The following is a 16,831-nucleotide window of genomic DNA, read 5'->3' as shown; positions in this document are numbered from 1 at the left end:
TCGAGGAAGACTTGCTTCCACTCTTGACATGAGTTCTTAGGTGGCTGAACAGTCCAATACGAGAACCACAGTCTCTGTCACAGGTGGGACAGATAGTTGTTGAGGGAAAGGGAGGGTGGGACTAGTTTGCCGCACGCTCTTTCCGCTGCCTACGCTTGATTTCTGCATGCTCTCAGCGACGAGACTCGAGGTGCTCGGTGCCCTCCCGGATGCACTTCCTCCACTTGGGGTGGTCTTTAGCCAGGGACTCCCAGGTGTTGATGGGAATGTCGCACTTTATCAAGGAGTCTTTGAGGGTGTCCTTGTAACGTTTCCGCTGCCCACCTTTGACTCGTTGGTGGTCTGTCCTCCCAGGGGATTTGCAGGATCTTGCGGAGACATCATTGGTGGTATTTCTCTAGTGACTTGAAATGTCTGCTGTATATGGCTCATGTCTCTGAGCCATACAGGAGGGCGGGTATTACTACAGCCCTGTAGACCATGAGCTTGGTGGTAGATTTGAGGGCCTGGTCTTCAAACACTCTTTTCCTCAGGCAGCCGAAGGCTGCACTGGTGCCCTGGAGGCGGTGTTGAATCTCATTGTCAATGCTATAGTGTGTGTGTACATTCATCCATGTTTCCGATTTTCTTTCATTCTTGGGATGTGGGTGTCGCTGGCAGGGCTGGAATTTAGTGCCCATCCCAGTTGCCCTGCGAAGGGGATGGTGAGCCGTCTTGCTAAACCACAGAAGTCCATGTGATGATAACTGAGTGGCTTGTTAGGCCTCTTCAAAGGGTATTTTAAGAGTCGACCGTGTTGGAGTAGGACTGGAGTCACGTGGGCCAGACTGTGCAAGCCATTCAGTTGTCCGCTACGAGAAACTGCAAAGGTTCAAGGCAGCGGCTCACTACCACCTTCTCGGACATTTAGGGATGGACAATAAATGCCGGCCTTCCCAGCGTCGGCCACATCCCGTGAATGAATAATAAAAAATAGTAAATTTATGTACTTGTGTGTAAATTTTGTTGTCAAAGTGTATTAATTAAATTTTTTTTTTTGTAAAGCCATGTCTGGAGTAAATCGAAAAGAAAAGAAATATGCCAAGAAGATGAGAAACCAGCCCAGCAATATCACCTTTTCGTCATCTGATGCAGGGGCGGGCAGATCTGGGATGGGACGATCCGACTCACAGATGGATAATCCACGTGAAGGCTGGTTTACACGTCATCGTGAAGGTACAAAATAGTATAGTCTGATGTTTTGAGCAGCCTGTACTTGGTTTACAGGTGAAAAATAAAAGTACTGAGCCATTCACGCTGGTAAAGAATGTGTTATGTGGAGGTCCTTGTGTCTTTGCTCCATCCTCCATTGCAATCTCGTCCAGCCATATACCCGAATTCATACTGACTGCTTTTGAGTCTGCAATACTTTCTCTCTCTGTCCCACCACTAGAGGCAGTGCCTTTAGCCATCCCACCCCTGCACTCTGGAACTCCGATGCTCACCTGACCACCCTCCGTAAACTTGAGCTCAGCCAAGCCTCCGCAGTCCGTGGCCTAACTCGCACCAAGTCACATTCACCCATCACCCCTGTGCTTCCTGACCTACATTGTTTGCCCCCTGTCCAGCAACACCCCGATTTTAAAATTCTCATCCTTGTTTTCAAATCCCTTAGTGGCTTCGCCCCCCCTTCCTATCTCTAAGAGGCAGACATTGATGCGGAGATTCAACATCGTCTCCAGTGCGCCAGTGCAGCCTTTGGCCACCTGAGGAAAAGAGTGTTCGAAGACCAGGCCCTCAAATCTACCACCAAGCTGATGGTCTACAGGGCTGTAGTAAAACCCGCCCTCCTGTATGGATCAGAGGCATAGACGATGTAGAGAAGACACCTCAAGTCGCTGGAGATATATCACCAACGCTGTCTCCGCAAGATCTTGCAAATCCCCTGGGAGGACAGGAGCACCAACATCAGTATCCTCGTCCAGGCTAACATTCTCAGCATCGAAACACTGACCACACTCAATCAGCCACATAGTTCGCATGCCAGATACGAGGCTCCCTAAGCAATTGCTCTATGCGGAGCTTCTTCACGGCAAATGAGCCAAAGGTTGGCAGCGGAAACATTACAAGGGACACCCTCAAAGCCTCCCTGGTAAAGTGTGACATCACCACTGACACCTGGGAGTCCCTGGCCGAAGACCGCCCTGGGCGGAGAAAGTGCATCCGGAAGGGCGTTGAGCTCTTTCAAGCTCAGCGCCGCAAGAGTGAAGAGATCAGACGCAGCCAACAGAAGGAGCGTGCAGCAAACCAATCCCACCCCCACTCCCCTTTCCCAACAAATGTCAGTTCCACCTGTGACAGTGTCTGTGTCTCTCGCATTGGACTGTTCAGCCACCAAAGGACTCACTTTAGGAGTGGAAGCAAGCCTTCCTTGATTCCGAAGGACTGCCTATGATGATCTCTGTAATCTCCTCCATAGAAACATAGAAAATAGGTGCAGGAGTAGGCCATTCGGCCCTTCGAGCCTGCACCACCATTCAATAAGATCATGGCTGATCATTCACCTCAATACCCCTTTCCTGCTTTCTCTCCATACCCCTTGATCCCTTTCACCGTAAGGGCCATATCTAACTCCCTCTTGAATATATCCAATGAACTGTCATCAACAACTCTCTGCGGTAGGGAATTCCACAGGTTAACAACTCTCTGAGTGAAGAAGTTTCTCCTCATCTCAGTCCTAAATGACTTACCCCTTATCCTTAGACTATGTCCCCTGGTCCTGGACTTCCCCAAATCGGGAACATTCTTCATGCATCTAACCTGTCCAGTCCCGTCAGAATTTTATATGTTTCTATGAGATCCCCTCTCATCCTTCTAAACTCCAGTGAATAAAGGCCCAGTCGATCCAATCTCTCCTCATATGTCAGTCCCACCATCCCGAGAATCAGTCTGGTGAATCTTCGCTGTGCTCCCTCAATAGCAAGAATGTCCTTCCTCAGATTAGGAGACCAAAACTGAACACAATATTCCAGGTGAGGCTCGCCAAGGCCCTGTACAACTGCAGTAAGACCGCCCTGCTCCTATACTCAAAATCCCTATTAATGAAAGCCAACATACCATTTGCTGCCTTCACCGCCTGCTGTACCTGCATGCCAACTTTCAATGACTGATATACCATGACACCCAGGTCTCGTTGCACCTCCCCTTTTCCTAATCTGCTGACTTTCAGATAATATTCTGCGCTCGTGTTTTTGCCCCCAAAGTGGATAACCTCACATTTATCCACATTATACTGCATCTGCCATGCATTTGCCCACTCACTTAACCTGTCCAAGTCACCCTGCAGCCTCTTAGCGTCCTCCTCACAGCTCACACTGCCACCCAGTTTAGTGTCATCTGCAAACTTGGAGATATTACACTCAATTCCTTCATCCAAATCATTAATGTATATTGTAAATAGCTGGGGTCCCAGCACTGAGCCCTGCAGCACCCCACTAGTCACTGCCTGCCATTCTGAAAAGGACCCGTTTATCCCGACTCTCTTCTTCCTGTATGCCAACCAGTTCTCTATCCACGTAGTATATTACCCCCAATACCATGTGCTTTAATTTTGTCCACTAATCTCTTGTATGGGACCTTGTCAAAAGCCTTTAGAAAGTCCAAATACACCACATCCACTGGTTCTCCCTTGTCCACTCTACAAGTTGCATCCTTAAAAAATTCCAGAAGGTTTGTCAAGCATGATTTCCCTTTCATAAATCAATGTTGACTTGGACTGATGCTGTCACTGCTTTCTAAATGCGCTGTTATTTCATCTTCAGCGCATTGATTCCAACATTTTCCCCACTACTGATGTCAGGCAAACCAGTCTATAATTCCCTGTTTTCTCTCCCTCCTTTTTTAAAAAGTGGTGTTACATTAGCTACCCTCCAGTCCATAGGAACTGATCCAGAGTCGATAGACTGTTGGAAAATGATCACCAATGCATCCACTATTTCTAGGGCCACTTCCTTAAGTACTCTGGGATGCAGACTATCAGGCCCCGGGGATTTATCGGCCTTTAATCCCATCAATTTCCTTAACACAATTTCCCACCTAATAAGGATATCCTTCAGTTCCTCCTTCTCACTAGACCCTCGGTCCCCTAGTACTTCCGGAAGGTTATTTGTGTCTTCCTTCGTGAAGACAGAACCAAAGTATTTGTTCAACTGGTCTGCCATATCTTTATTCCCCATTATAAATTCACCTGAGTCTGACTGCAAGGGACCTACGTTTGTCTTCACTAATCTTTTTTTCTTCACATATCTATAGAAGTTTTTGCAGTCAGTTTTTATGTTCCCGGCAAGCTTCCTCTCATATTTTATTTTCCCCCTTCTAATTAAACCCTTTGTCCTCCTCTGCTGAATTCTAAATTTCTCCCAGACCTCAGGTTTGCTGCTTTTTCTGGCCAATTTATATGCTTCTTCCTTGGATTTAACCCTATCCTTAATTTCCCTTGTTAGCCACAGTTGAGCCACCTTCCCCGTTTTATTTTTACTCCAGGCAGGGATGTACAATTGTTGAAGTTCATCCATGTGATCTTTAAATGTTTGCCATTGCTTATCCACCGTTAACCCTTTAAGTATCATTTGCCAGTCTATTCTAGCCAATTCACGTCTCATACCATCGAAGTTACCTTTCCTTAATTCAGAGACTAGGGTCCTGAACCTAACACTGTCACTCTCCACCTTAATAAAGAATTCTACCATATTATGGTCACTGTTCCCCAAGGGGCCTCGCACAACAAGATTGCTAATTCATCCTTTCTCATTACACATCACCCAGTCTAGGATGGCCAGCCCTCTAGTTGGCTCCTCGACATATTGGTCCAGAAAACCATCCCTAATACACTCCAGGAAATCCTCCTCCACCGTATTGCTACACGTTTGATTAGCCCAATCTATATGTAGATTAAAGTCGCCCTTGATAACTGCTGTACTTTTATTGCACGCATCCCTAATTTCTTGTTTGATGCTGTCCCCAACCTCACTACTACTGTTTGGTGGTCTGTACACAACTCCCATTAGCATTTTCTGCCCTTTGGTATTCCGCAGCTCCACCCATACCGATTCCACATCATCCAGGCTAATGTCCTTCCTTATTATTGCGTTAATTTCCTCTTTAACCAGCAACGCTACCCCACCTCTTTTTCCTTTTTGTCTATCCTTCCTGAATGTTGAATACCCCCTGGATGTTGAGTTCCCAGCCTTGGTCACCCTGGAGCCATGTCTCCATGATGCCAATTATATCATATTCATTAATTGCTGCCTGCGCAGTTAATTCGTCCACCTTATTACGAATACTTCTCGCATTGAGGCACAGAGCCTTCAGGCTTGTCTTTTTAACACACTTTGCCCTCTTAGAATTTTGCTGCAATGTGGCCCTTTTTGATTTTTGCCTTGGGTTTCTCTGCCCTCCACTTTTACTTTTACTTCTTTCTATCTTTTGCTTCTGCTCCCATTCTACCTCCCTATGTCTCCCTGCATAGGTTCCCATCCCCCTGCCATATTAGTTTAACCCCTTCCCAATAGCACTAGCAAACACTCCCCCTAGGACATTGGTTCCGGTCCTGCCCAGGTTTGTACTGGTCCCACCTCCCCCAGAGCCGATTCCAATGTCCCAGGAATTTGAATCCCTCCCTTCTGCACTACTCCTCAAGCCACGTATTCATCTGAGCTTTCCTGCGATTCCTACTCTGACTAGCACGTGGCACTGGTAGCAATCCTGAGATTACTACCTTTTTGAGGTCCTACTTTTTAATTTAGCTCCTTGTTCCCTAAATTCAGCTTGTAGGACCTCATCCTGTTTTTTACCTATATCGTTGGTACCAATGTGCACCACGACAACTGGCTGTTCACCCTCCCTTTCAAAATGTCCTGCACCGGCTCCGAGACATCCTTGACCCTTGTACCAGGGAGGCAACATACCATCCTGGAGTCTTGATTGCGGCCGCAGAAGTGTCCATCTATTCCCCTTGCATTAAAATCCCCTACCACTATAGCTCTCCCACTCTTTTTCCTGCCCTCATCTGCCACCCACGGTGCCATGGACTTGGCTGCTGCTGCCCTGCCCTGATGAGTCATTCCCCCCCCCCCCCAACAGTACCCAAAGCGGTGTATCTGTTTTGGAGGGGGATGAGCGCAGGGGACCTTCCTTACACTGCTCTTCCTGTTGGTCATTCATTCCCTATCTGTCTGTGTAATCTTTACCTGCGGTAAGACCAACTTACTAAACGTGATATTCCTGGCATCCTCAGCATCGCGCATGCTCCAGAGTGAATCCACCCGCAGCTCCAGTGCCACAGTGCGGTCTGTCAGGAGCTGCAGCAGGGTACACTTCCCGCACATGTAGTCGTCAGGGACACTGGAAGTGTCCCTGAGTTCCCACATAGCACAGGAGGAGCATGACACATGTCCGAGCTCTCCTGCCATGACTTAACCCTTAGATTAACTTAATTTGGCAACAACAATGATAAAGGTTACCTACTGATAGGAAAAAGAAAAAGGAAAAACTACTCACCAATCATTTATCCCCTTGGCTGTGACGTCACCTTTCGATTTCTTTCTACTTCTTTGTTTACCTTCCGCCCCTGCACCTGCACCGGCTGGCCTCTCCGACGCTGCCCGACTACTCACTCACGGGCCTTTTATAGGCCTCACAAACCCCCCGAGATCTCTGCGCTCCTCCAATTCTGACCTCTTGTGCATCCCCGATTTTTAATCGCACCATCATTGGCGGCTGTGCCTTCTGCTGCCTAGGCCATAAGCTCAGGAATTCCCTCCCTGAACCCCCCTCTCCTCCTTTAAGACGCTACTTAACCCTAACCCTATCTCTTTGAACAAGCTTTTGATCACCTGTCTTAATATTTCCTCAGTGTCAAATTTTGTTTGATAATGCTCCTGTGAAGCGCTTTGGGACGTTTTAATACATTAAAGATGTTATTTAAGTAGACGTTGTTATCTCTTAAACCGCTCTGACTTGCTATAAATATCGCTACTTTCAAAGGCCGCCTCCTAACCTACCTTTCTGACCACAACTATGTTGATCTTAACTTTCCCCAAATTTTGCCTGTTTATTCTCCTCTCCCCTTGGAAGATTTTTACATTAAAGGTACCATATAAATGTAATTACTGCAAAATCACCACCCATTAAAAAAAATAGCAGAGACTTCATTCCATTCCCACACCCTTCCACAGCACCAAGCCTTTTTACATTCAGCGTATATTTCCAACTTTTTTTTAAACTGAACTATATCACCTTACACTTACTGACATTGAATTCCGTCTGTCACATTCATCCCGTTTTACCAATATCCCTCTTGATCAATGCTCCATTTATGCTGTGCGGCCTCACAGCGCTCTGCTGGTCCCACGCTGCCGGCTAGTTGGCTTTTAAATAGAAAAACCATGCACGTGCGGAACTTTGGCCCCGCGCAGCCCGTTATAGGGGCCGTGCGGGATGAAAGAAATTAGAGGAAACATTGCATTTTAACCCTTTATTTTCTCATTCTCCTTTAGTTTTTTCATTTATTATTATAGTCGTTATAAGTCACCTTTAATTTTAATTGGTTTCTAACCTCTTTATTTATCCATGGAATCCAAATCTACTCGGGATTTCTTTGTTGTGCCAGACTGGGGAGAGGCCTCACTAACTTGGCGGAATCGTTCGTGGAACTTGCGCCTCTGTCCAGATTTATAATGTGAGCTTGATGATGGGTGCTTTTCTATTTTTTGTTTTGTTTCTTGCCAGGGCTTGAGAAGAACAGATTGCAAAGGAAAATGGGTTGGGTAACTGGAGTCTTTGCTGGGAAGTCCTTGTATTGCGTCTTTAAAATATTGGTTATTTGACTGGAGTAGTGTATTTTTTTTTTTATTCGTTCCTGGGATGTGTGTGTCGCTGGTAAGGTCGGCATTTATTGCCCATCCCTAATTGCCCTTGAGAAGGTGGTGGTGAGCCGCCGCCTTGAACCGCTGCAGTCCGTGTGGTGAAGGTGCTCCCACAGTGCTGTTATGGAGGGAGTTCAAGGATTTTGACCCAGCGACGATGAAGGAACGGCCGATATATTTCCAAGTCAGGATGGTGTGTGACTTGGAGGGGAACGTGGAGGTGGTGGTGTTCCCGTGCGCCTGCTGCCCTTGTCCTTCTAGGTGGTGGAGATCGCGGGTTTGGGAGGTGCTGCTGAAGAAGCCTTGGCGAGTTGCTGCAGTGCATCTTGTAGATGGTGCACACTGCAGCCACAGTGCGCCGGTGGTGAAGGGAGTGAATGTTTAAGGTGGTGGATAAGGTGCCGATCAAACAGGCGGCTTTGTCGTGGATGGTGTCGAGCTTCTTGTGTTGTTGAGGAGTTATTCAGAGCCGTGCACTTCCTGATATATGGAGCAGCCTTTAGTGCACTGGAATCTAAAATTGCAAGTGGGGAAGTTTCAGCTTGATTTTTATCATCAGGAACTTGCAATATCTAGGGTTCAGGCTTAACAATGGTGGCTATTGGTGTGAAAATTGTCCCGATGCTTTAACTTGGCATTCATGTTTATTGTTTCGTCATTGTGATCTTTCTGCCTTCCTTTTAGCCCAAGGATGGTAGTTCTGGAATGACCAGAGAAGAACATTGATAGTATAAATTAGTTTCCAACAGGCAAATCGGGTGTGTTTATGGAGAGAAGCTGAGAGAACTAGGAGTAGACCAACTGGCCCCTCGAGCCTGCTCCACCATTCAATGAGATCATGGCTGATCTGATCATGGACTCAGCTCCACTTCCCTGCCCACTCCCCATAACCCTTTACTTCCTTGTCACTCAAAAATCTGTCTATCTCCACCTTAAATATTTTCAGTGACCCAACTTCCACAGCTCTGAGTAGGGATTGAGGGATATTGTGTGAAGGCAGGGAGTTGGGATCGAAATCTGTCAAAAAGACACAGACTTGTTGGCCTAATGGTCTTATTTTTTTTTTAAACACCTAAGAATTCAATCACTATTGGCCTTTTCTTCTGAAATGTAGGGGTTAATGGCGACCATATTCAGCAGCAGCAGGTGGGACCCAGTCATCAGCTGCCGTGTTATAGTGACCGGCAGAGAGGGTCCCATCGAGGAGGATTCCGAGGATACCGAGGAGGCTCAAGAGGAAGTTATCGTGGCCATTCTCAAGAAATTCCCAAAATCCTAACTGGTAAGTGTTCTATAGTAGGCAGAATTTTACTTTATTGTTCCAGTAACAAATTAATTTTTAAAATGTCTGGTTTGAAAGCTCTCCTTCAGGCTGGCTGCTTTATTTAACGTGGGTGTCTTGTGATGGTACTGAAGAATGAATGGGGTTACGACCTTCAACGGGTGATTTGCGTTTTCGTCAACTAATGGACTTGACCCCTGAATTATAAATGCCGGTTTTGCTCAGCAACCTTACTTAATTGCTGGATCCTCAAATTATACGGCAATGCCCGCCATTCACACACACTCACCTCACATAACTTTCATTTTTTTCTCTGTAATGGCTGAATTTCTACATATTGGTCTCCTTCCTGTCCTTCCAAAGGGGCAATGACAATATTGGGGTTAAAATCTTGAAGTGCTGTTGCTTGGTGCACATCTGGAGCATATAATTCCAAATACATAGAATAGAATAGTACAGCTCAGAAGGAGGCCATTCGGCCCATCGAGTCTGCACCGGCTTTTTCGAAGAGCAATCCAGTTAGTCCCACTCTCCCCACTCTTTTCCCCCATATCTCTGCAACTTTTTCTCCAAGTATTTATCCAATTCCTTTTTGAAGGTCACCATTGAATCTGCATCCAGTGCCCTGTCAGGCAGCGTATTCCAAATCCTAACCACTTGTTGCATTAAAAAAAATGTCGCCTCTGGTTCTTTTGCCAATCTCCTTAAATCTGCACCCTCTGGTTATCGACCCTTCAGCTATTGGAAACTGTTTGGTCTTCAGATGCTCTAATAATGACTCCATGAGGCAATGTGTTGTGCTTGAACTGTAGTGACCTTAGTCCATTTAATGCAACTCCAGAGTGAGGACCACACCTGGTGGCCTGCCTTTTATACTAGGCCAGGCACAACTGTACAGGTAACCTACAAGTCTCCCACTGCAGTGCCCTCTGGTGGCACACCTTGTAATAGTACAAGCAGTAACCATGTAGGATACATGACACAAACAGTTTCTCTTTATTTACTTTATCTAAACCCTTCATGATTTTAAACTCCTCGATCAAATCTCCTCTTAGCCTAAATTTGAGGTTTAATTTCCTGATGTCTGACAAAAGGTCACCGACCTGAAACGTTAACTCTGTTTCTCTCTCCACAGATGCTGCCTGACCTGCTGAGTGTTTCCAGCATTCTCTCTATTTTGCTTTTATAGTAGTGCAGTTGATGATGTGTATATAGTCTTTGAAAAGGCGTTTAATAAAGTGTCACATAATCGACTTGTTAGCAAAATTGAGCCCATGGCGTTAAAGGGGCAGTGGCTGCATGGATAGGACATTGCCGAACAGACAGAAAGCAGAGAATAGTGGTGAATGGTTGTTTTTCATACTGGAGGGATGTGTACTGGGTTGGTATTAGGACCGCTGCTCTTTTTGATATATATTTATACTTGCATTGGAGGCTGTTCAGAGAAGGTTCACTAGGTTGATTCCGGAGATGATGGGGTTGATCTATGAGGTTAGGTTGGGCCTATACACATTGGAGTTCAGAAGAATGAGCAGTGATATTGAAACTTATAAGATAGCGAGGGGGCTCGACAAGGTGGATGCAGAGAGGATATTTCCACTCATAGGGGAAACTAAAACTAAGGGACATAGTCTCAGAATAAGGGGCCGCTCATTTAAAACTGAGATGAGGAGAAATTTCTTCTCTCAGAGGGTTTTAAATATATGGAATTCTCTGTCCCAGAGAGCTGTGGAGGCTGGGTCATTGAATATATTTAAGGCGGAGATAGACAGATTTTTGAGCGATAAGGGAATCATCATCATCATCATAGGCAGTCCCTTGAAGCGAGGATGACTTGCTTCCACGCCAAAAAGGGATGAATTCACAGGTATTTCAATGAAGGACCTAATATTCCAGATCCCGAACTACATGTTGAAGGGTGGAAGATGCCTGTGCGTGGATTTTTTTAACGTGGGGTGGCCGTTGCACACCAGCCACCACACGGGCTTGACAGAGCTAGGTCTTGGTCCAGTGGCAAGGGTTAACCAGGACGACTGGAGACCTGCTCTGCTGCACAGACCGAGCGCGCAGACATATCGCATTGTGGGCTGGCCCTGGGCCCTCGATTCTTCTGGGCCCCAGATTCACGCCTCTCCTGGGCCCCAATCATGATAAGGGAGTAAAGGGTTATGGGGAGTGGGCAGGGAAGTGGAGCTTGAGCCCATGATCAGATCAGCCATGATCTTATTGAATGGCAGAGCAGGCTCGAGGGGCCGTATGGCCTACTCCTGCTCCTATTTCTTATGTTCTTATGTTAATGACCTGGACTTGGATATAAAGGGAATAATTTCAAAGTTTGCAGATAACACAAAACTCGGAAATGTGGTACACAGTAAGGAGGACAGTAACAAACGTCAGAAGGACGTAGACAGACTGTTGAAATGGGAAGATGAAATTTGATGCAGAAAAGTGTGAAGTAAATCATTTTGGTAGAAAGAATGAGGAGAGGCAACATAAGCTAAATGGTACAATCTTAAAGTGGGTGCAGGAACAGAGCGACCTGGGGGTTCACATCCAAATCTTTGAAGGTGACAGGATAAGTTGAGGAGACTGTTAAAAAGGCATATGGAATCCTGGGCTTTATAAACAGAGGCACAAGAGTACTAAAGCGAGGAAGTTATGCTGAACCTTTATAAAACACTGGTCTGGCCCCAGCTGGAGTATTGTGGCCAATTCTGGACACAGCACTTTAGGGAGCATGTCAGTGCCTTAGAGAGGGTGCAGAAGAGATTTACTCGAATGGTGCCAAGAATGTGGGACTTCAGTTGTGTGGCGAGATTAGAGAAACTGGGATTGTTGTTCTTAGAACAGAGAAGATTAATGGGGGATTTGATGGAGGTGTTCAAAATTGTGAAGGTTTTGATCGAGTAAATAAGCAGAAACTGTTTCCAGTGGCAGAAGGGTCGATAACCAGAGGTCACCGACTTAAGGTGATTGGCAAAAGAACCAGAGGTGACACAAGGAAACATCTTTTACACAGCGAGTTGTTATAATCTGGAATGCACTGCCTGAAAGGGTGGTGGAAACAGATTCAATAGTAGCTTTCAAAGGGGAAAAAGAAAAAATTGCAGGCCTATGGGCGATGTTCCCTATAAGCTGTGCGGCTGCACAGCACTCCAGGGGTTCCGTGCAGCTGGCCTGCCGGCTTCTCGATAGGAAAAAAAGCACGTGTGATATTTTGAATGGGCCGTGCGGCCCCCAAAAATATTGCAATAAACATTGGCCATGGGGAAAGAACAGGGGAGTGAGATAGCTCTTGCAAAGACCCAGCACAGGCACAATGAGCCCAATGGCCTCCTGTGCTGTAGGATTCTACAATTCCATGAAAGCGAGTTCTGGAATTAGCCTCAACATCTGTGGGCTAGGATAATTTGCCAGCAGTCTTGCACCTGAAAGTGCGCATTGTGTGCATGATGTCTTTAATAGCAAATAACTTGGTGAAATTGGTTGCAAAGTATTGAAGTGATGTGGCTTGTGAAGTTTCCAGCTTCACGAAACAAGGTGTAAAGGGGATGGAACTGGAGAGAAAGCCTGAAGGGAAGGGTGGGGTTTGGAGAAATGTTGGAAAAAGGAAACTTTTGTCGTCTTAAAATTCGAAATCCATTTTTTAACATTTATTTTTTACTTGCAGCAACAAACTTTGCTCAAGCCCGTGCTGCTGAAATCAATGCGATGTTAAAAGCAGTCACGCACAAATCTAGTTCTCAGTTTCTGCAGTCCCTACCACCACAGATGCGCAGAAGAGCTATGAGTCACAATATTAAACGTTTGCCTCGAAGGCTTCGAGAGATTGCAAAGAAAGAGGTAAATCTATTACAAGTAAATCAAAGTGATCAATACCTGGTGTGATGTATTTGCTTCATGGGTTCTTTGCTTAAGAATTCACAGCAACACATTGCTATTAAGAACTAGTTGGTTTGTTAACAAAGATTTAACATTCACACTACACATTACCAGTTCATCCACTGGACTCACAACTGCATACCTCATCATGGCTGACCCAGACCCAACTGACTCGGGTTTTATTGAGCCTTGTGAACATCACGTGACTGGCTAAGCCACTCACAATGCAACAGCTCTACAACTATTTTAAATCAAGTGTCCCCTTTTGTAAGGGCACGAAAATCCTCAAATTAACCAATAAACATTAAAGGGAACCTTACAAAATCAAAGTAATTAAAATGTTGTTCCCTGTTAAAATAATGCCCTCCAGTACCTACCTCTCGCGGAAGGCCGCGAGCATACGGTGGACACTGCGTGCTCCATCTCCAGGAACACCTTGGTGCGAACGTAGCCACAGAAGGGAGGCAGGCAGTCGGGCTGACCGACCCTCTCAACCGCCCGCTGCCTGGACCGGTTAATGGTCACTTTGGCCAGGCCTAGGAGCAGTCGCACGAGGAGGCCTTCCGACCTGCCCACTCCCCTCTACCACCGGGTGCCCAAAGATCAGGAGCGTGGGACTGAAATGCAACCAGAAAGTGAGGAGCAACCCCTTCAAATAATGGAAGAGGGGCTGCAACCTCACACACTGAACATAAACGTGGAACACTGACTCCTCCAGTCCGCAAAAATTGCAGGCAGCCTGGGAGTCTGTGAACGACTTATAAACTTATTGCACGGGACTGCTCCATGCAACACCCTCCAGGCCAAGTCCCCAATAAATAAAGGGAGGATTCCCACATAGAGAGCCCTCCATTGGGGACCCCCGCCTCCTCCGGACGGCAAGATGGTGGCAACAGCTCTCCAAACCTTTGAGCATACTCACAGATGTATACATTACACTTGGAATGGTCTTCTGGGTAGAGTAATGGAGGCAAAAAACTCTGAAACCATTCCGTTCTCAGTTAGTTGCTATGATTAAGTGGAGCTGAGTCCACGCCCAGATCAGCCATGATCTTATTGAATGGCGGAGCAGGCTCGAGGGGCTAGATGGCCTACTCCTGTTCCTAATTCTTACGTTCTTATGATTGGCGCATTTTGAGTTCTTATGGAGGGAAGACCTAGTTAGGATGAATGGCCTCTCGGACTTGTAATAAAACACCATCTGCTGGAAATACTCAGCAGGTCAGGCAGCATCTGTGGAGAGAGAAGCAGAGTTAACGTTTCAGGTCGATGACCATTCGTCATAATTGGAAAAAGTTGGAGATGCAATGGGTTTTAAGCAAGAGTAGGGGCAGGGAAAGCGGCAAGGGCAGGAAAGGACAAAAGGGAAGGTCTGTGACCGGGTGGAAGGCAGGAGCGATTAGATTGCGAAAGGGATGATGGTGCGAGGCGATAGGAATAGCAGAATTATCAACAGCTGCCGTCTGGGGAAAAATGGGGGCAGAGGTTATCATCTGAAATTGGCCTCCTGTATCTGTACTGTGATTTTAAAGCAAATTACAGATTTTAGTTAACACAACCTTTACCCTGAAGGTGAATAAATAAACCTGGGCTCCCTTGTTGGATCAGCATATTTATCATTGAGTAGCACAGCTCTATTGGATTGTAGCAATTGCTAATGTAAATAGTTAATGTTCACTTGGTGCTATCGTGACATTCAACTCCCAACATAGCTTCCACATGCTGATGGCCTTGTTGCATATTGTGCACAAAGTAGTTATTGGTAAATTCTCATTCTGATTTATGTTGAGTGAGTTTTACTGAGGTCTTGCCTTGATTATTGCAGGATGCAGAACACATTTTCTTTCTTGATATTTAAAAAAAATCTCTGGCTTTTGATTGAAATGTGCTTGCATTTTATAAGCTGAAGTACAGCTGTCTTAAAACTACAGTGAGAATTGTGTCCTGTGCTGAAATAGATAAACTTTATTCAAGTATTGATGATGCAGATAATTATGGTTTGTTATTTGTTGAATGGTCAATGTATGAGTCAGAAGGTTGTGCATTCAAGTCCCACTCCAGAGACTTGAGCACAAAAATCTAGGCTGACACTCCAGTGCGGTGCTGAGAGAGTGCTGCACTGTCGGAGGTGCCGTCTTTCGGATAAGACGATAAACCGAGGCCCCGTCTGCTCTCAGGTGGACGTAAAAGATCACATGGCACTATTTCGAAGAAGAGCTTGGGAGTTATCCCCGGTGTCCTGGGGCTAATATTTATCCCTCAATCAACATCAGTAAAACAGATTATCTGGTCATTATCACATTGCTGTTTGTGGGAGCTGCCGCGTTTCCTACATTACAAGAGTGACTACACTTCAAAAAGTACTTCAATGGCTGCAAAGCGCTTTGTGACGTCCGGCGGTCATGAAAGGCGCTATATAAATGCAAGTCTTTCTTTACGCAAAAGAACCGTTTGAAAATGCTTTGTGAAAGCTCTGATTGAGCAACTTGCTGACCAGGCCTTTTTTCTAACAGGTAGAAAAGATTGCCCATCTGAAAAAAGAGCAATCAAAAAGCAAGTCGCGCAAAGCCCGTCGACGACACGGCAACATGTTGCTGGAATTTAACCGAAGGCAGCGGAAAAACATTTGGCTGGAGACTCACATATGGCATGCGAAAAGATTCCACACAGTCAAAAAGTGGGGCTACTGTTTGGCCAATAAACCCACAACTAAAAGTTACAGAGCATGTTACCGTGCTATGACGAAGCACTGCCTTCTACAGGTACCCTAAACTGTGTGATGTTTCTATCATTCCATGGAGGAGAATTACATTTTATATTATCAGAAGTAAATTACATTTTTGAAGGATCTCATTAAATGTTGTTTACAAATTCATCTTTGCTAAAAATGTTATGAAGCTATTTTAATATTTAATCGCCTCCCCCCTCCCCCCCCCCCACCCTTCCTTTTGCTTTCCCCCAAGTCACACACCATCCTGACTTGGAAATATATCCCCCTTCTCGGGTAATATGATCCAATTGAGTGAGAATTTTTGTCCACACAATTTAACAAGTACATTTTCTAAATTTTTCTAAATCTGAAAATGAAAAGATTTTGAAAATATTCCAGATCAGTACTATTTTATCCAGTGCTTTTTGGGACAACGGATAACTATCTGGACTACACAAAGATAATTGTTTAAATCAATTCAGAGAGTGATCATAGAATGGTTACGGCATGGAAGAAGGCCATTCAGCCCGTCGAACCAATTCTCAGCTAGTCCCACTCCCCCCGCCCTTTCCCAGTAACCCTGCAGATATTTTTCCTTCAGATACTTATCCAACTCCCTTTTGAGTGATAAGATTGAGTCTGCCTCCACCATCCTTTCAGGCAGTGCATTCTAGATCCTAACCACTCACTGCGTTTAAAAGTTTTTTTTTGTGCCTTTTTAATTTTTTTTTGCCAATGACCTTAAATCTGTGTTCTCTGGAATCTCGACCCTTCTGCCAATATCACTGCTTATATTCTGGGAGCGTATGGCTGTAATTTTCGTTAGTAATCGTGGACGTGTTTTTGTATGCATTTCTTGCAGGATTTGTCTTACTATTGCTGCCTGGAGCTGAATGGTACAGAGGAGAATCTCCTGGCGTCTCTTGCACGTTTGAGTAGTAGAGATGCAGGTATTTTCATCTTCCTGAGTCCAAAATAATTATTTAAACTTTATCATTTTACTCTGTTCTTTCAGGATCCAAGAAACAATGCAACAGGCTGCTAGACTTTTGA

General features: G+C 45.5%; 1 protein-coding gene across 1 annotated transcript in view; it reads left to right on the top strand.

Annotated features, from left to right (window-relative positions):
- pop1 (POP1 homolog, ribonuclease P/MRP subunit) overlaps positions 1 to 16,831 on the top strand; it is a 74,845-nt gene that overhangs the window by 5,881 nt on the left and 52,133 nt on the right. The window contains exons 2-6 of the mRNA XM_070896617.1: positions 1,045 to 1,215; positions 9,019 to 9,186; positions 12,857 to 13,029; positions 15,582 to 15,830; positions 16,641 to 16,728. Coding sequence (XP_070752718.1) covers positions 1,047 to 1,215; positions 9,019 to 9,186; positions 12,857 to 13,029; positions 15,582 to 15,830; positions 16,641 to 16,728 — 847 coding nt within the window. The 5' untranslated portion in view covers positions 1,045 to 1,046. The remainder of the gene's footprint in view (positions 1 to 1,044; positions 1,216 to 9,018; positions 9,187 to 12,856; positions 13,030 to 15,581; positions 15,831 to 16,640; positions 16,729 to 16,831) is intronic.

This window comes from Pristiophorus japonicus, chromosome 1 (genome assembly GCF_044704955.1).
Source record: "Pristiophorus japonicus isolate sPriJap1 chromosome 1, sPriJap1.hap1, whole genome shotgun sequence".
Lineage (NCBI taxonomy): Eukaryota > Metazoa > Chordata > Chondrichthyes > Pristiophoridae > Pristiophorus > Pristiophorus japonicus.
Note: the sequence above shows the minus strand (reverse complement) of the source record. Positions and strands in the feature narration are given on the sequence as shown.